At 42.9% G+C, this 20394-nt stretch overlaps 1 protein-coding gene across 2 annotated transcripts in view; it reads right to left on the bottom strand.

Moving 5' to 3' along the window:
* Window positions 1-20394, bottom strand: part of CTNNA2 (catenin alpha 2) — a 499669-nt gene that overhangs the window by 68965 nt on the left and 410310 nt on the right. For both annotated transcript variants that reach the window (XM_087723953.1, XM_087723954.1), the window contains exon 13: window positions 786-937. In XM_087723953.1, coding sequence (XP_087580079.1) covers window positions 786-937 — 152 coding nt within the window. The remainder of the gene's footprint in view (window positions 1-785; window positions 938-20394) is intronic.

Raw genomic sequence — 20394 nt, 5'->3', positions numbered from 1 at the left:
GATTCACTTGATAACCCGCTTAATACTTAAGAACTGCAGCGATTCAATACAACACAATAAAATAGCAGAGTTGGAAGGTACCTTAGAGGTCTTCTAGTCCAACCCCCTGCCTAGGCAGGAAACCCTACATCACTTCAGACAAATGGTTTTCCAACATCTTCTTAAAGACTTCCAGTGTTGGGGCATTCACAACTTCTGGAGGCAAATTCTGTTCCACTGGTTAATTGTTCTAACAGTCAGGAAATTTCTCCTCAGTTCTAAGTTGCTTCTCTCCTTGATTAGTTTCCACCCATTGCTTCTTGTTCTGCCCTCAGGTGCCTTGGCGAATAGCTTGACTCCCTCTTCTTTGTGGCAGCCCCTGAGATGTTGGGACACTGCTATCATGTCTCCCCTAGTCCTTCTTTTCATAAGACTAGACATACCTAGTTCCTGCAACCGTTCTTCATATGTTTTAGTCTCCAGTCCCCTAATCCTCTTTGTTGCTCTTCTCTGCACTCTTTCTGGAGTCTCTACATCTTTTCTACATCGTGGCGACCAAAACTGAAAGCCGTGTTTCAAGTGTGGCCTTACCAAGGCCTTATAAAGTGGTATTAACACTTCAGGTGATCTTGATTCTCTCCCTTATCGGGATAGAATTGATTCACTTAACAACCGTGGCAAGAAAGATCATAGAGCTCACTTAACAACGGAAACTTTGGGCCCAATTGTCGTTGTAAGTCAAGGAACACCTTTACAACTCTCCTTGAGGTGATCCTAATCAAGTGAAAAACAGTTATCTTACATACCCTGATCATCAACACAGCTTTCCTGATGTCCCGAACACCGTCGTAAACCAAGCGGGAGGCATCAATGAACTCGTTCTCTTCAAACGGTTGCGGGATGTTGGCACTCAGGGCCTCAATGGCGACCTCCACTTGTTCCGCGAAACGTGGCATCACTAAATGAAACCAAAGGAAAGGCAGTGAGAATGTAGATTTCCTTGCAGAACGTTAGTGCTTCCCTGTGTCTGGAAGATGATGGTGTTGCAGTATCAGGGTGTCGGGAATGGGTACCTGTCAAGTGATCCAACAAGGAATTGATCCCATCATCTCAAGATTGGGTGGGCAAAGATAAAGATATTTAAGACAAAGACAAAGATGCTTAACAGATAAAGTGAGTACAGTAAGTTGTGTAAAGTTATGAGGCTTAAGGAACAGTTGCATGGATCCCTTAGAATGCTATTCAGCTACAAAGGTCTGCTCCATCCTGGAGATCTCTCCATGAACAGGAGAGGTTTGCAGGATCCAGTGATTTCTAGCAATCCATCAGGGGAGCAGCTTGCTACCAAATCCCTGAGCAATCCACTTAATACCATGGGACCTTGGTGCTCTCTAAGCTTGGTGATTTTCTCGTGGACGTTTCATGATCCAACTAGGTAATATCATCAGTCTAGAATGGGGGTGGGTGGGTGTCAAACTGGCAGCCCGCGGCCTGGTTGCATCATGCATAGGCCACGCCTACCCCAGCTCCTTAAATGGAAAAAGAATTGCGAAACAACACAAGATGGCAATGGGACACCGAGAGTTTGACACCCACAGGCTAGAAGGCAGTGGGGTTTACTCTCTGAAGCCCGCTCCTTTCTAGCACTGATGATGTTACCTAGTTGGGTAATGTAATGTCTGCAAGAAAATCACAGGCTCAGAAAGCATCAATGATTCTGCCCTGAGCTACAAATATTCTCTTCTATCCATTCAATACTGTATGTTTCTTTCAGGATGGGGACTATCATTTGTATGGATAGTAGTTGTTTGGAGATCTTGAAATGCAGAAGATTGTCTTCTGAAATATTTCACCTGAGGGGTCCTTGGTGCTCTCTGAGCTTGCTTGTTTTCTTGCAGTTGTTTCACTACCCTAACTAAATAGGTAACATCCTCATGTTACTTAGTTAGGGTAATGAAACATCTGCAAGAAAACAAGCAAGCTCAGAGAGCACCAATGGCCTCTCATTTCCACCCTGAGCTACAGATATTCCCCTTTATTGGTAGTGTACATTTAACTTGGCATGAGTTGAATAAGTCAAAAGGGTGTTGAGGACTGTATTACTGTCCTGAGTTGAACAAGCTCAAAAGGGTGTTGAGGACTGTATTACTGTCCTGAGTTGAACAAGCTCAAAAGGGTGTTGAGGACTGTATTACTGTCCTGAGTTGAACAAGCTCAAAAGGATGTTGAGGACTGTATTACTGTCCTGAGTTGAACAAGCTCAAAAGGGTGTTGAGGACTGTATTACTGTCCTGAGTTGAACAAGCTCAAAAGGGTGTTGAGGACTGTATTACTGTCCTGAGTTACTGTATCCTGAATGGATCGTGATGTTTTAATTTCAAGATTTCCCCACCTATTCCTAAAATCTTGCCTTAACGCCGATATGGATAAATATGACATATGTACTCTGAAACCTTATAGATATTCTGCAAGGGGATATCAACCTAAATTCAGTTCTCTCATAAGATAGATGGAAGAAAGAATTTTGGTCTCTGAAAAATTGTTAGAGAAACCAATTTGAGCGTGCACTGGTGTTTAAATAATTGACTTGCTTTCATAGTTTTAAGATATTCTGAGTCAGTTCTTGACTCACTAAAGTTATCATGATTTTTTTTTTAAAAAAAGCGTGCTTCTGGAGGGAAAAAAAAGCACATACACACACATGCAATTAAAATGTACTGATGCAAAATTTCCTACTGAGGTTTTCTTTAATCTGAGGATCAGGAAGAAATGGGAATAGAGAAGGTCAAGGTCAAATAGAAGCAATAACATCACAAACCACACAAAATCATCCATGCACTCATCCTTACATTATAGGATATCTGCTAAATCATAGTTATTCATGGCTAGAGTCAGGTGCAAAGCAAGGATTTTTAAGCTCTTTTGGGGAAAAAAAATTCAACACACCACCTAAATTAGATTTCATCAACCGCTTCTAATCTAATGGAACTGAAATAAAGATGATCGGGAATGGCCTGTGAAGATGATGGAATTTGCAGAAATGGCTAAATTAACTTCTATAATTAAAGAGAAAAAAACACAGTATATTTAGAGCTGATTGGGAACTCCTGGTAGTCATTTTTTCTCATGAAGCAGGAAAAAATGCAGTCACGATTTGTGGTTTTGATGATTTAAAAAAGTGGATAATAGGAAAAAGTGAGCTTTTTTGTTATCAAAGAGTAAGAGTAATTGTTAAAAGTACAATTAGCACAATTATTTACTGGAGAGAAAAAATCAGAAGCTGCTTTTTTCTATTTTTTGTAAAAAAGTTTGTAAATATTTCTAACACTGCATTTTTTATTTTCTCTTTCTTCCTTCGCTTCTTTTATTCTTTATTAGTTTGTGTTTGCTTTTACTTTCTTGATAAAGATTTTAATAATGCAAACTCAGAGACACATAAAGAACTGAAAATTATCTTGGGCAAGGTTTAAGAAGAAGTAGATTTCAGTTCCCAGAATCCCCCAGCCAGCGTGATAGATTTATTACCCTGCCTCGATTTTTGTTATTTTGGAAGCTTCTGTGGAGCAGGACTCCTCTCTGTTCCTAATTCAGCGTCTTCAATAGTACAAAATGCGTTTTTTTCCCCCAATACACAAGCCATGATATCACTGGTTATAACTGTCCCCCTTCAGTGCTAAAATTTGACATCTTAGTTGCCTTCAGGGTTCACCGAAAAGCTACCGGTCCCTCAATCCCAGCTGAATGTAGAATATGAAAGATGCTAATGGCTTTATGTGAGCAATTTGCAGTATTAATGAGCTATATATTCATACTTTATGAATCCATGCATAACTGGCACATTCAATATTTATTTCTGCAATACATATGTGTGTGTGTGTGTGTGTGTTTATTGGAAAATGGCTACACAACTGGGTTAGAACACCATGAATTCCAAGTCTTTGCTTGCCTGTGTGTGTCTTATCTTGCAATGTCAGTATTGCTGGGCTCCCGACACGCATTATTTTTTCCTTTAAATTGTAGCGCAGGAGGTACAAAATTGAATGGCATTTCCTCTGAGCAAACCTTACTTATCTGGTGATCCTCTATATGCAATTATAGGGCTTGGAAACATGGCCTTAATAATTGCCTTAGTCTAAATCCAAATTATTTAAGAAATGACACAGGATGGATGGAGAGTCGGTCCCGGAACCCTCCCTGGGGCTGCCAATTGGAAGGGACTTTGGAGGTCTTCTAGTCCAACCCCTTACTCAAGCAGGAGACCCTATACCAGTGATGGTGAAACTTTTCGGCACTGAATGCCGAAAAGGGAGAGCACGCATATACGGCCTCGTCTGGGACACAACCCGGAAGAGAAGCTGCCCGGGGGGTTTGCTAATGCCAGAAAATGAACTTCTGGCCAGCAAGTCTTCCGGTTACTGTTGTGCGTGCTGAGTAGCTGGCCGGAGTACATGCTCATGCCGGAAAATGGAAGACCGGCTCTTCCCGTTTCTGGCACTGCCGCATGCACAAAGGCCAGCTGATCATCGCATGTGCATGCACACCAGAAACCCAGAAGAGGAATGGGCAACACCTCGCGTGCCAAGCGACATGGCTCCATGTGCCACTTCAGGCATGCGTGGCATAGGTTCACCATCACGGCCCTATACCATTCCAGACCAATGGCGGTCCGGTCTCTTCTTAAAAACCTCCAGTGTTGCCTAGACAATGAGTTGCTTTGCATGATGGAAAACACCAGACCAGACCACAACAGAAAACAACAGAATAGAACAATAAGTTAACAACTGGTTCTCTGTCCTAATGACCATCTGGGTAGATGGGGCTCGGTGGTCATGTGACTGGGTGGGCGTGGCCAACTCAAGGTCAATCAGGTCGATGGGCGCTTCGCCTTAGCTGTTACAATGTCATAAGGGTTAACCGGAGAGGCAGTTTCTGTAAGCAGGGCAATAAAGATGAGGCTAGAAACAACACCAGAATGTTTCCTTCCTGCCTTCCTTACAGGATTAGCCCTGTAAAGTGGAAAAAAAACCAAAATGAGATTTCTTCCAACAACCGGTTCTCCGAACTGCTTAGAAAGTTACCAACCGGTTCTCCCGAATAGGTGCGAACTGGCTGAATCCCACCACTGGATGGAAGGGACCTTGGAGATCTTCTAGTCGAATTCCCTGCTCAAGAAGGAGACCCTATACCATTCTGGACAAAGGCAGTCCAGACTCTTCTTAAAAACCTCCACTTTTGCCTAGATCAGGGGTAGTCAACCTTTTTATACCTACCGCCCACTTTTGTATCTCTCTTAGTAGTAAAATTTTCTAACCGCCCACCTGTTCCACAGTAATGATGATTTATAAAGTAGGGAAGTAACTTTAAGTTATAAAGTTATAAAGCAGAGTTACAGCAAACCCCTACCGCCCACCATGAAAGCTGGAACGCCCTCTAGTGGGCTGTAGGGACCAGGTTGACTACCACTGGCCTAGATTATGAGTTGCTTTCCACGTTGGAAAACACCAGAATTGACCGGACCAATTCACAATAGAACAGACCAGACCAGGATGACAGAGTTAGGAGGGGATTTGGAGATGTTCTAGTCCAATTCCCCTGCTCAAGAAATAACCCTGTATCATTTCAGGCAAATGGTTGTTCAGTAACTTCTTACTGAATCTTATTGAGCACCTGCAAATCTTTCCACTGATTAATTGTTCCCACTTTCAGGAAATTTCTCCTTAGTTGGTTTTCTCCTTGATTAACTTCCATCCATCGCTTCTTGTCCTTTTGCTGTGAAGAATAGCTTGACTCCCTCTTCTTTGTGGCAACCCCTGAGATATTGGAAGGCTGCTATCATGTCACCCCTAGTCCTTCTTTTCATTAAACTAGACGTACCCAATTCCTGTAACCGTTATTCGTTATATGTCCAATTCCCTAATCATCCTCTTTGCTCTTCTCTGCACTCTTTTTGTAGACTTTCAACATGTTTTTTTTTAATACGGTGGCAACCAAAGCTGGATGCAATATTCCAAGTGTGGCCTTACTAAGGCATTATAAAGTGATAGTAACACTTCAGGTAATGTTGATTTGAAAGGAGGTGAAACGTTTGTGTTCATAGTAACGTCAAGTCTTCTTGGTGTTAATTCTTGGTGATTTCTGGAGCACCCTTGTGTGGTTTTCTTGGCCGTAAGAAATTGTTGAAGGGGGAGATAGACAATTATGGAAATATGCCACTTGGCTTAAAAGCCATCCTATGCTTTGCCAAGAATCAATTAAGTTCACCGGAAGGATGGGAGGGGGGAAAAACAACTTTCAACTATTAGTAAAGGTTTCATTTCTGTACTATTACTAGCAGGGGATAATCATCTGATTGATGTGGCTATATTCTTGTCTGCAATAAAGATTCTTATCTAGCTGAGCTATGGTGATGACTCTACCGCAAAATCAAACGAAACAGCAGTTGTTGTTTTAGTGCTGAAAGATTTGTGATTCCCAGGGAAGCTTGGTTAAAAATAAAAAAGTGGCTTGCTATGGCCCTCTAATACTAATTCCCAGTATAGCCTTCAGTTTCAGAATCTGGAACCAGGAAATACAAGTAGTCCTCAACTTATGACCACAATTGAGCCCAAAGTGAGACATTTGTTAAGTGAATTCAGCCCCTTTCTTGCCACAGTTGTTAAGTGGATCACTTCAGTTCTTAAGTTAGGAACACAGTTGTTAATCAAATCTGGCTTCCCCATTGACTTTGCTTCAGTGATGAGTTACTACCGGTACGCCCCAGTACGGGCGTACCGGTGCCTGCCGGGAGCACCGGGTACCTTTCCAGTACGGTGCTCCGGAGGGTCCACCCGCCGTCCTTACTTGTATTTGAGCTCTTCGGGGCTTCCACACACGCACAGAGCATACGGTGACTGCGCAATGCTCCACCAAGCAGCTGGAGCGTCGCGGGGGCTTCGCGGAGCATCTCAGACGGTAAGTACGCATGCGCGTGCTGTGTGCGTTCAAGTCTGATAGTCATTTATCAAGAACCTTAGTAACTAGTAACTTAGTAAACTCAGTAAAATTTAGTAACCACTGTTCTTAGTAGATGATCCCCTTAGCGCCCCCCTGCCTCTTAGAGCCCCCTGCTGCCCCCCTTGCCTCTTAGCGCCCCCCTAAGTCATCCCACTGCCCCCCAGGGGCCGGTACCACCCACATTGGGAACCACTGATTTAAAGTGTTATACAAAAAGATGGCATTCAGGCCAAATAAAATTTCATTTGCAAAATATTTGGGTGGCCACATGTTGATCATTTCCAGCATTTCATGTATTTTTCCCCAGTTTCATTTTTTCTTTTTTGTTCAAGTTCATTGTTTTGGGTTTTCTCACTTCCCTCTGCAGCATAAATCACACAGGATACATTAACAGCAAAACTCCCTGCACCACTTTTGAGAGTCGTGTTGTCAGAAAGACTTATAGATCTCTGGTTGGTGGTTAAGCAATCTGAATGGGTAACTTTTTCTACCCTGCTTTATTTTTTTTTTTAAAAAATAATAATATTTATTATCAAACTTCTATGCCACCCCATCTTGAAAGGGACTGAAGGGCTAAAACACATGAGGCACAGTTGCTAGAATAGGGAGTCAAGCTATTCACCAAAGCACCTGAAGGCAGAACAAGAAGCAATGGATGGAAGCTAATCAAGGAGAGAAGCAACTTGGAATTATGGAGAAATTTCCTGACAGCACAATAAACAAGTGGAATGACTTTCTTCCAGATGTTGTGGGTGCTCCAACACTGGAGGTTTTAAAGAAGAGATTGGACAACTATTTGTCTGAAATGGTAAAGGGTTTCCTTCTTGAGCAGAGGGTTGGACTAGAAGACCTCCAAGGTCCCTGATTTTATTTTCCTGGGCTCCAGTATCATCACAGATGGGGACTTCGGCCAAGAAATTAAAAAGCGCTTGCTCCTGGGGAGGAAAGCAATGGCAAATCTAGACAGCATCCTAAAAAGCAGAGACATCACCCTGCCAACAAAAGTATAATCAAGGCTATGGTTTCCCAGTTGCAATGGATGGCTGTGAAAGCTGGACCATAAGGAAGGTTGAGCGCTAAAGAATGGAGCCCTTTGAACTCTGGTGCTGGAGAAGACTCCTGCGAGTCCCTTGGACTGCAAGGCGATCAAACCGGTCAGTCCTAGAGGAGACCAACCCTGGCTGTTCTTTAGAAGGCCAGATCCTGAAGAGGAAACTCAAATGCTTTGGCCACCTAATGAGAAGGAAGGACTCCCTGGAGAAGAGCCTCATGCTGGGAATGATGGAGGGCAAGAGAAGAAGAAGGAGACGGCAGAGAATGAGGTGGCTGGATGGAGTCACCAAAGCAGTCGGCGTGAGCTTCAATGGACTCCAGAGGATGGTAGAGGACAGGAAGGCCTGGAGGAACGTTGTCCATGGGGTCGCGATGGGTTGGACATAACTTCACAACTAACCACAAAAAAGTAATCTGAATTTGTAAACTTTTCTCCTCCATTTATTTTCTAAAAATATATATTATCAAATTCTCTGCTGCCCATCTCATGGAGACCACTATCTATTGCCCTTTAAAACACACGTTTCAAAATCCACGTTATCTTAATGTGATCAGAGTGTGGTCTTAACATGCTTAAGCCTGATGATGAATATTCAGTTGGAAAGGAAGGGGGGGGGGAAGAAATATTTTTTTAAATGGGGATTTCTTTTTCCTATATTGTGTAAAAAGGGGGGGGGGGTGGGGGGTGGGAGAGAATCCCTTTTACTTCTATTAGCGGAAAGAAGCAAATGCTATTAGGCCTCGTTTCCATTAACATTTCTAAACTTTATGCATATGTTGAGAGATTCAATGTGCTCGGAGTTTGGCAAGAGGAATCTGATATTAAGTGGCACGCTCCGAGCATGATTCATCAAAATGAAACCTGTTAACGGAAACGAATCCAAAATAAAATCAGTTATGCCAGGCATGTTCTCTCTGCTGACACACTCTGTCGTACCTTGATGGGTACATCGTTCAAAGTGTTACTTGCATATTCAACGGTGCAGCTCGTAGGCCAAAACTGATTTTTTTTGGGGGGGAGGGGGGGGAAATATATGCAAATGCACAGCTGGAGTGGTTTAAATCAGGGGTGGGGAATGATGGCAGGGGTGGGCTTCAAAATTGCAACGGGTTCATTGCTCCGTTGCTGAGTAGGCGTGGACATGGTGGGCATGGCCTAGTCGGCCTCCTGTATCACGGCGGAAGGGAGGTTGTTTCTCCCTCCCACGGCGGGAGGGAGAAACGCTCTTCGAGCTTCCGGGAGGGTGGAAAAATATTTCCCCGGGCATCGGAGGCCCTCTGGAGGCCGGAAACAGGCCCATTTCTGGACTTCCGGAACCTGTTTCCAGATTTCCAGAACCTCCGGTAGGCTCATTTTCACCCTCTGCAGACTCCGGAGTCTTTCCTCGAGCCTCCAGGAGGTCAAAAACTGTTCCCCCGGGCATCGGAGGCCCTCTGGAGGCCGGAAACAGGCCCATATCTGGACTTCCGGAACCTCGGGTAGGCCCATTTCCCCCCCTCCCTGAGTCTCCGCGCGGGCCTCACACTTATCTGGCATGATGAATGGGCCAGGTCGAGACTCCCGGGTGGGCGTGGCCAGCCAGGAGTGGCATTTGGGGCTTCGCCGAACTGGGCAGAATCCTAGCTAGAGGATCGCTTGAACCCGTGCGAACCCCCTGCAGCCCACCCCTGAATGATGGCCCTTTTATGATTTGTGGACTTCAACTCCCAGAATCCACCAGGCATAAAGAGGCCATTCTTCCCCACCTCTGCTTTAAATGGTTGCTTCTTATCATCAAGCAGAGTAACCCATACAGTAGATTATTAAAGAAATACGGAGTAGTCCTCAACTCACAACAGCTCGTTTAGTGACAATTCAAAGTTACGACGGCAATGAAATACTTGACTTAGGAAAAGCTTTTCACACTTTATGACCATTGCAACATCCCCATGGTGTCACGTAATCAAAATTCAGATGCTTGGCCATTGGCTCGTACTTATGACAGTTGCGGTGTCCTGGGGTCAAGTGATTTTCGTGACCTTCCGATGAACAAAGTCAAATTCTCTATACCAGTGTTTCTCGACCTTGGCAACTTGAAGATGTCCGGACTTCAACTCCCAGAATTCCCCAGCCAGCATTCGCTGGCTGGGATATTCTGGGAGTTGAAGTCCGGACATCTTCAAGTTGCCAAGGTCGAGAAACACTGGTCTAGATTCACCCCAGTTGTGCAGCTCAGCTTGAAAAGAGGAAGACTTCGGTTCCCAGAATTCTGGGAGTTGCAAGGGGATTCTGGGAGTTGAAGTCCGGACATCTTCAAGTTGCTAAGGTTGAGAAACACTGCTCTATACAACTGTGTTGCTAATTTAACAACTGCAGTGATTAACAATGGTGGTAAGAAAAGCCGTAATATGGGGCAAAACTGACAACAAATGCCTCGCTTAGCGGCGGAAATTTTGGTCTCAGTTGTGGTCGTAAGCTGAGGACTACCTGTGCAGAGCTTTATAAAGGAGTCCCATCCGAAGTGCAGTTCAGCCTTTGGAAGTGATCAAACAGGTCAATCTACATGGGAAGAGTTACTTCAGTGTTCCTGTTGGGCCTCTTTTAGCTGGCAGGAATGTGTTTTCCCAGGAAAAAGAAAGTTCATAGGAATAAAGTTATTGAAGCCAAGCCACAAGTCATGAAAGAATTTTAGTGACTGCTGTGTATTAAATGCGAGCTCTATTTATACTGCAACCATCTTTAATTGCCTTGTATCTTTTTTCCTATTCTCAAAGGGTAGAAGAAATTGTTTGGGACAGAAAATACTTTTTTGAAAAATTCAGCGATTCAATTGAAACAGGAGGAAAAAGGAACAACCAAAATTGTTTGCCTAATGAGAAGGGGGGGGGGAGTGAGCCACTTATTCTAAAGCCACAAGGACCACTGCCATATCTCAGCATGATAGTTTCTCTCCAGTTAAAATCAGCAGGGTAGCTAAACAAGAAAGAGGGGGGAAGGAGGAAGGCAGAAAGAGCGAGGGAAAGAGGAGGGGAACAGAGGGAAAGAGAAAGAGAAAAAGGAGGAGTGAGGAAGAGAGGAAGAAAGAGAAGGAGAGAAAAAGGGAAGACGGAGAGAGAAAGAAGGAGAGAGAGGGGGGAAGAGAAAAAGACTGGGAGGGAAAGAAAGAGGGAGAGAAAGAGGGGGGAGAGAAAGAGAGAGAGAGGGGACAGAAGAGAGAAAGAGGTAAAAAGAAAGGGAGAAGGAGAAAAATGGAGAAGGAGGGAGACAGAAAGAGAGGAGGAGGGAGGGAAAGACAAAAGGAGAAAAATGGAGGGAGAGAGAAAGGGGGAGGGAGAGAAAGTGAGAGAGGAAATTAGAAAGAGAGAGAGGGAGAAGGAGAAAAATGGAGAAGGAGGGAGAGAGAAAGAGAGGAGGAGGGAGGGAAAGACAAAAGGAGAAAAATGGAGGGAGAGAGAAAGGGGGAGGGAGAGAAAGTGAGAAAGAGAGGAAATTAGAAAGAGAGAGAGAAAGATGAGAAGGGAGGGTGGGAGAGAAAGAGAGAGAAATAGAGGGAGAGAAAGGGAGAAAAAGAGAAGGAGGGAGGGGGAGAGAGAAAGAAAGAGAAACGGGAAGGGATGGAGAAAGAGAGGGAGAGGATACACAGCAGACTTAAGACATTTAAACGACCGCATCCTTTGCTATCTCTCGCCATCCGTCCTCCTGGATCAACCGTAGGGTGGAAGTACAGCAACAGATGCAATCCCTGTTTCTCAAAAAATAACATCTAATGGACATGCAAACACTAGATAATGATTTTTTTTTAAAAAGGGACAGGCCAACCAAAGATAAAGAAGAAGAACCCATACTTAATCTATTTTGCTGTCTGCAAACAAGACTCAAATATCTTACAGGATCTGCAGTTATCGGTTATCAGTTTTAAAATAAACCTGTTTTCCATCCACCGGCTGGCATTTGTCAGAAGTTAAATTTCTTTTTGTAAGTTGGGGGCAGGGGGAGAATGACGTTGGGCCTCGTGGAAAGGTAGTTATCGCAAACAGAAACAAACTCAAGAAGTTTATTGGGGCCACAAGGTGAGCCCCCCCACCCCCCTCTCCATGTCTTCGTTTCAGAAATTATTATGGGAGGAAGAGCGAAAGAACATGACATTTTATTTAGCTCGCAGTGTTTGTCAAAGGCTCGCTCTGTGAGGACTGTAAATTTCATGTCAGAAGACTCTGAATATTTCATGGAAGTTTTATTGTATCTAACTCCGATATAAAAAGCTTCATGCTGCATAATTTCTGTCTCGTTGGATCCAGCTGTTCCAGACATAATTAAAAGACAAGCAAGCTTTGCAGGGAATTGTAAAGGTATATAAGTTGACACAGGCAATTAAACAAGTTAACACGGGCTATTAAACAAGCATATCTTCCATATTCACAGTTAGAAAGATCAAAAAAAATATATGCTGTAAACCCTGGCCAGCTAGCAGACTGGTTTTTAATCTCTATAAATATTAAGGTGCTTTTTCAAAAGGCAACTGGGCTTTGTTTTCCTTGAAGGCGTTTTGCTTCTCATCCAAGAAGCTTCTTCAGTTCTGACGGAATGGTGGAGAATGGAAGGGTTTATATTCCATTGCAGTCCTCTGGTCGTTAGCTCTCTTTCTGAGAGTCGTTGAGGCTACTTGGAGATTTATCTGTGTCCTCAGGGTCACCAGAATAGTGCAAATGGGGGGTGAAAGGACTGTGTTGCAAACAGGAGATAGGAGGTGTCATATCCCACCCCTCTGTTGAGAGAGGACTCATTTTACTGACCTTGGAGAAGGACTATTTAATCTTAATATAGAGGGCTTCTTTGACCCCTCTTCCAAACTAGAAAGTGAATTTTGATGTCTTCCAAAGGGTGGCCTTTGTCTTTCAAATGCAGATGTTGTCCTGATGGCTTTGTTCTCCTATGCTGGGCCATGCTTTTGTGAAGTGGTTGTTTCGTTTCTCCAATGTTCAGATCTGTACGTATCTCACTGCATTGTACCGCATATATATGACATTGCTCAATTGGTGGGATGGACAAAGATAAACAGCCCTTAGGCTTATATGCCACTTCATGGTTCTTTCCAGACGTCTCTTAAGCGAGTGACAGAGTCAGCCTGTTGCCCCCAACAATCTGGGTCCTCATTTTACTGACCTTGGAGAAGGACGGAAGGTCGAGACAACCTTGAGCTGGTCAGGATCCAACTCCTGGCAGTGAGCTCAATGTGAGCCTGCAATGCTGCATTCTAACCACTGTGCCACCATGGCAGGGGTGGGTTCCTGCCAGTTCCAACCTCTTCTATAGAAGAGGTTCCACAAATCTACCGTGCCGTTTAGAACCGATTCCAACTCCCTCCCACCGCCCATCCGCACATCATCAAGATGAAGAGCGAGAGGAGGAATTCTGGGAGTTGAAGTCCACAAGTCTCAAAGCTGTCAAGTTTGAACATCCCTGGGTTTTTTTTTTCTAAAGAGTTAGGGGTGCAAGGGTCTTGTAACTTGACAGCTTTAAGACTTGCGTGCTTCAAATGCCAGAGTTTCTGAGCCAATATGACTGGAGGAGGAATTCTGGGAGTTGAAGTCCACAAGTCTTAAAGCTGTCAAGTTTGAACATCCCTGGGGTTTTTTTTTTCTAAAGAGTTAGGGGTGCAAGGGTCTTATAACTTGACAGCTTTAAGACTTGCGTGCTTCAAATGCCAGTTTCTGAGCCAACATTTTGGTTGCTAAGCCAGAGCGTTGTTAAGTGAGTTTCACCATATTTTACAAGTTGGCCACGCCCACCCAGTCACATGGCTGGCAAGCCACTCCCACCCGGTCACATGGCCGGCAAGTCACTCTCACCCAGTCACATGGCCAGCAAGCCACTCCCACAGAGCAGGCCACACCTATAGAAGAGGTTCTAAAAAAATTTGAAACCCACCACTGTACCACGGCTCCTATGCCAGGTGACTGCAAGGAATATAAATCCTTCCACCCTTCAGTCAGAACTGAAGAAGCTTCTTGGATGAGAAGCAAAAACGTTTTCAAGAAAAAAAAATGTTCAGTTGTCTCTTGAAAAAGCACTTTTGGGGCAGCCGTGACCTGGATGACTGAGGATCTCCATAGACATTAAGATTATTACTTTGTGCCGGGGACTGAATAAGTATATCCAAATCTGATTTAATTTGCATTTGTGTTTTAGTTAAAAAAATTATAATTTTTTTTTTTAAAAAGTCTGCTTCCCCCCTCCCCTCTTTTCTGATGAGCCAGTTTTCTGATTCAGAAATGCATGTATGTACCCAGAAAAAATGACCTATACAAACACGTAGTTCTAAACTTTGCTTGAAATGCTTACGTTAGAGAAAAACGGATGCAAACATTAGGAAAAAAAATTGTGCACATAGAAACTGTACTACCGAAAACCGCAGGCATTTATTCAGATTTGTATTAAAATATTTAATAACTGATGCCGAAAGGAGATGAAAGGAGTAAGGGATACGGGATTTAAAATATTTTAAAAGTCACAGAATACAACACAAATGTATCCTTCCTTAACAGGTCCAATTTGTGGAGATAGCTTTTGCCAAAATTGACAATATGGGCCACTTTCACTGAATTGCCTATATAGGATTTAAATGAATGTTTACATTTTCCCTCCCCCTGCCAAAAAAACCCGTGGGTGATACAAATGAAATTCACTGCAAATCGATTCAGGATCCACACTATAAAATGCTGCTTTAGGCAGTCGAGTGAGAGCTCCAACACTGGAGGCATTTAAGAAGACATTGGACAGCTGCTTGTCTGAAACCGTTTAGGGTCTGTAGGAAGTTAGAAACCTACCTCTCTCCTAGAAGAATGAAATATCCTAGGAAATATTAAAAAAGGCAGAGTCAGAAATGGAGAAACATGTTTTTAGGCAGGAAGCAGGAAACCATGGGTTCTAGTCCCACTTTAGGCATGAAACCTGCCTGGGTATCTTTGGGCCAATCACTAGGAGACTGGGAGTTCTAGCTCCTCCTTAGGCATGAAAGCCAGCTGGGTGATTTTGGGCCAATCACCAGGGGACTGTGAGTTCTAGTTCCTCCTTAGGCATGAAACCTGCCTGGGTATCTTTGGGCCAATCACTAGGCGACTGGGAGTTCTAGTCCCACCTTAGGCATGAAAGCCAGCTGGGTGATTTTGGGCCAATCACCAGGGGGACTGTGAGTTCTAGCTCCTCCTTAGGCATGAAACCTGCCTGGGTATCTTTGGGCCAATCACTAGGAGACTGGGAGTTCTAGTCCCACCTTAGGCATGAAAGCCAGCTGGGTGATTTTGGGCCAATCACCAGGGGACTGTGAGTTCTAGCTCCTCCTTAGGCATGAAACCTGCCTGGGTATCTTTGGGCCAATCACTAGGAGACTGGGAGTTCTAGTCCCACCTTAGGCATGAAAGCCAGCTGGGTGATTTTGGGCCAATCACCAGGGGACTGGGAGTTCTAGCTCCTCCTTAGGCATGAAACCTGCCTGGGTATCTTTGGGCCAATCACTAGGAGACTGTGAGTTCTAGTCTCGCCTTAGTTACAAAGCCAACTGGGTGATTTTGGGCCAGTCCCTCTCTCTCAGCCCAACATACTTCCCAGGGTTGTTGTGATAAAAATAGGAGGAGGAAGATGTGTGGGATATGTTCGTTGCCTTGAATTATATGCAAAAATAATAAAGAACTCATTTAAAATAAAATAAAATAGTAGGCCAACTGTAGTTCAGTCACCTGACTGCAGAGGAAGCCCAACCCTCAGAATTTTAAATCTGGATCTTAAGTCTCCCTTTTTGGTCATAACTTTGGATGGTCATTAAGCAATTGGTCCCAAGTTGAGGATTGCCAGTATCCTAAAACCACATTCCCTTTCCTCCACCAGTTTCTATCCTTTTGTTTATTAGCTCACTGTAATTTAAGCAGTCATGAATATTATATTTTCTAGGATACTCAAATTCACTTGAAAAGTCCAATTCAGAAGAATAAACAGTGGAAGTAACATAAATTGGGTTGGCACTTTTATTATTTATTCAGGGATGTCCTGGGCAACTACATCACTTCTGGATTTCAGTCCCCAGAATTCTCTTGGTAGCTTTAAGATATGCGGACTTCAACTCCCAGAATTCCAGCTCTGCTGCCTGGGGAACTCTGGGAGTTGGAAGTTCACACATTTTAAAGTTGCCAAGGTTGGTCACCCCTGCATCAGATCATTCTGCAATGTTTTTGTATTCACTGCATGGATGAATATGTTGTTTAGACAAACCCATCTTCGATGCATCTGTTTAGTTAATTATGATATACAATATTAGCTGTTTCATCCATTTCCAGAATGTTTTAAGATTAAGGACTTCCGTTTGAAGATGGGGGCCATTTCCTATTTGTGCATTCTTCCAATTGGCAGTTAAAAATTTACTTTCCAGAACAAGTTCCATGAAAAGCCATTTGTATTGGGCTATATATATATATATATATATATATATATATATATATATATATATATATATATATATATATATATATATATATATATATATATATATATATATATATATATATATATATATATATATATATATATATATTTAAAAACCCTTATAACCTTAACATTTGTCTTTTATATTTCTGTTCGGTTTAGTCTGCAATATTTCTGGTTGTTACCAAAAGCATGTTTTGACCTTCAAAATGCGTGCTAAGTTATTCCTTTCTGAAGACGCTCAGTGCTGCATTCAATGGGAATTTTGTTGCTGAATTACCTTGTCTGACTTTTAGACTGTAATTGGGGACTGCCGAACAACGACACACAGCAGCACAATGGCCCTTCAGAATGATATGTTGGATAATTTAGCCAGTTGCTAGGCTGGGTGCAGTTTTAAGCTGGAATTCGGCAAATTAATAAATCATACATTAGGTTAATGCACTGGTCCGTCCCGCAGAGGTCAGCCGCTTTCAAAATGGCTTCTACTACCAAGAATGTATGAGTAACACCGAGTTAGTACTGTATGGATTTGTTTTGCATTCAGTGATTCCAAATTTATCTGGTCTTTTAATGTATTACTCACTAAAGGTGTCTTCTAAGTAGTTTCTCACCTCCTGCAGGTAGTAATCTCCTCCAGTGACCAAATGCTGAATGAGATGCTTTCATTTCATGAAGGGAAAGGTTCTCCTCGCACATATGTGCTAGTCATTCCCGACTCTAGAGGGCGGTGCTCATCTCTGTTTCAAAGCCGAAGAGCCAGCGCTTTCTGAAGACGTCTCCGTGGTCATGTGGCCTGCATGACTCAATGCCGAAGGTGCTGAGTATTCATCTATCTATCTATCTATCTATCTATCTATCTATCTATCTATCTATCTATCATCTATCTATCTATCTATCTATCTATCTATCATCTATCTATCTATCTATCTATCTATCTATCTATCTATCTATCCATCCATCCATCTTATCTATCCATCTATCATCTCTCTCTCTCCACCCATCCATCCATCATCTATCCATTTATCCATATCTCTCTCTCTTTATCCCTCCATCTATCATCTATCCATCCATCATCTATCTATCCATCCATCTATTATCTATCTATCTATCTATCTATCTATCTATCCATTCATCATCTATTTATTTATCTATCTGTTCATCCATCTAACTATCTTATCTATCTATCCATCATCTATCTATCTATATCTATCCATCCATCCATCCATCCATCCATCCATCCATCTTATCTATCCATCCATCATCTCTCTCTCTCCACCAATCCATCCATCATCTATCCATTTATCCATATCTCTCTCTCTAGCCATCCATCTATCATCTATCCATCCATCCATCCATCATCCATCATCCATCCATCCATCCATCCATCATCCATCATCCATCCATCCATCATCCATCCATCATCCATCCATCCATCCATCCATCCATCCATCGAGACAGACTAGTCACTACATTTCACCTAATTATCTTGCCACTTCTACTGTTAAAAGGAATGCAAAAATTGCAAAGACACATTACTTGTTTTCTTAACTGACCAGCCATGAGCAATGCAGTCTTGCCTGCTAGAAGGCATAAGATGCATTTACCAAAAAAGACGTTGAGACTTTGGAAGAAGTGCAGAGAAGAGCAACTAGGATGTTTAAAGACTAAAGCACATGAAGAACAGTTACAGGAACTGGGTGTGGCTACTCTAGAGGAAAGAAGGCCTCGGGTTGACATGATAGCAGTATGCCAGTATTTGAGGGGCTGCCCCAAAGAGGAGGGGGGTGTCAACTTATTTTCCAAAGCACCTGAGGGCAGGACAAGAAACAATGGATGGAAACTAATCGAGAAGCAACCTGGAATTAAGGAGAAATTTCCTAACAGTGAGGACAATTAACCAGTGGAACAAGAAGTTATAGGCACACCCATCACTGGAAGTTTTTAAGAAGAGATTGGACAATCATTTGTCTGAAATGTATAGGGTTTCCTGTCTGAGCAGGGGGTTGGACTAGAAGACCTCCAAGGTCCCTTTTAGCTCTTACTGTGATTGAAGTATGAAGAAATTTAGTGGGGCAAAGCCAGGTCCACTGCGCGGTGTCTTGTAATTCAAATAATGTCACCCTTAATTTTCTCTGTCTATAATTACAGGGATAACATCCGCTAGTTGTTAGAGAGCCATCGTTTTACGGCGACTCATTAACTGGGCACATTCTAGCCTCACGGAGACGCACAAATATTCGAAGTTTACGCATCTTTGGCATGAAGCAATCACCAAGGGCCAAGAGCTATTCTTTCAACAGACGAGCCGTAATGAGACAACGGCTGTTGAAGAAGGAAACTATGCTTAGCAATCGTAGAGGCATTAATGCTGATGTTGCCCCCCGAAATATACATGAAGTCAGAGGTAGCCGAAGGCTCCACGAAGCACAAGGGGGGGGGGATTTCATTCATTTATAGCTAGGGGAAAGAAATCACCCGCCTCCCAATAAATATAAAAAGGCAATCAAAATATTCTGGGGGGGAAATGCACGTTTTAAAGAGACACGCAGATAAATTGTTTTCTCGGTAGGTGCTGTTCACAGGGGGAAATTTCCAGGGTAATGGCACATTTATTTATTTAATTTATATTCTGCAGATGCCTACCGAGCCATTTTCAAACAGGAGAAAAGAAAAGAGCCCAAACGCAGTTAACCCTCTGCTTACGACCACAATTGAGCCCAGCATTCATGCTGCTAAGTGAGACGTTGGTTAAGTGAGTTTTGCCCCAATTTACGACCTTCCTTGCCACGGTCGTTAAGTGAAATCTAGCTTGCTCATTTACTTTGTTCGTCATGAGGTCGCAAGAGGGGGGGGGCGTGTCATGTGATCCCAGGACATAGCAACCGTCATAAATATGAGTCAGTTCTCAAGTGTCTGAATTTTGATCACATGACCATGGGATGCTGCAACGGTTATAAGAGTGGGAAATGGTTTATAGGTCATTTTTTCCAGTGCTGTTGTAACTTCAAATGGCCACTAAACAAATGTAAGTTGAGGACCTACCTATGCTATGTCAGGCCTGCAATTATATTCCTTTTAGAATTTTGCCTGCCACATTTTCTCTTATTTCATTATGCTGTTTCATTAGTATAGTTGATGGGAGGGGGGAATAGACAGGAGAAGGATTGTGGAATGTACTGTTTTCATTCTTTTCTAGAAGCCAAGGTCATCTTTTGTCTCCGCACTTTTACACCTGACCGGAAGCAGCTGGGTGTGGATGCCAGCATGGAAGAAGATTGGACCATGTGATGGATTGTGGGTGTGGGGATAAGATCATGAACTTTTAACTGGGTGGGATTCTGATGTCATTGCCAGAATTGGGATTAACACAGATGTGCTAAGATGTCTGCTTTATTAAATTGGAACTTTAAGGATCGTTTTGCCTTGGACTCTGATTTAATTCTACATGATACTTGGAACGCTGACATGCTATATGTTCCTAGCTTTGATGCATGGCAGAACAATGTGGGGAAAAGATTTTCCCTCTGGTTTACTTCTTTATCAATTAACTCTGTGTCCTTTTGGGAACTTTCCCCCCCAACATTCCACATTTTCATGTTGAAAGAAAGTAAATCCTTTTTATCGACTTTTGTTTTCATATTTCTATATATGGGGCTTGTATATTTTAGGCTTATCAACATAGGGTAAATAACTGCCAAGCTATTTATTCTACGTTTGACAGGAAAAACAAGTATATTACCCACTACTTGACGTCGGGAAACATGGAGATGATAAACAGAAGCATGATTGATTTTCCCTGCATCCTAGTTTATGTGTCTATCCAATACTAGCACACCGCTTGTTCGAAGTAGGAACAATGGAATGCGGTCAAGTTTGTCTTGGGCAAATTGTGCAAAGTCAAAAATGGTGCA

Source organism: Thamnophis sirtalis, unplaced genomic scaffold (genome assembly GCF_051295495.1).
Source record: "Thamnophis sirtalis isolate CommonGarterSnake01/CBP01778 unplaced genomic scaffold, rThaSir2_p1.2 scaffold_10, whole genome shotgun sequence".
Lineage (NCBI taxonomy): Eukaryota > Metazoa > Chordata > Lepidosauria > Squamata > Natricidae > Thamnophis > Thamnophis sirtalis.
Note: the sequence above shows the minus strand (reverse complement) of the source record. Positions and strands in the feature narration are given on the sequence as shown.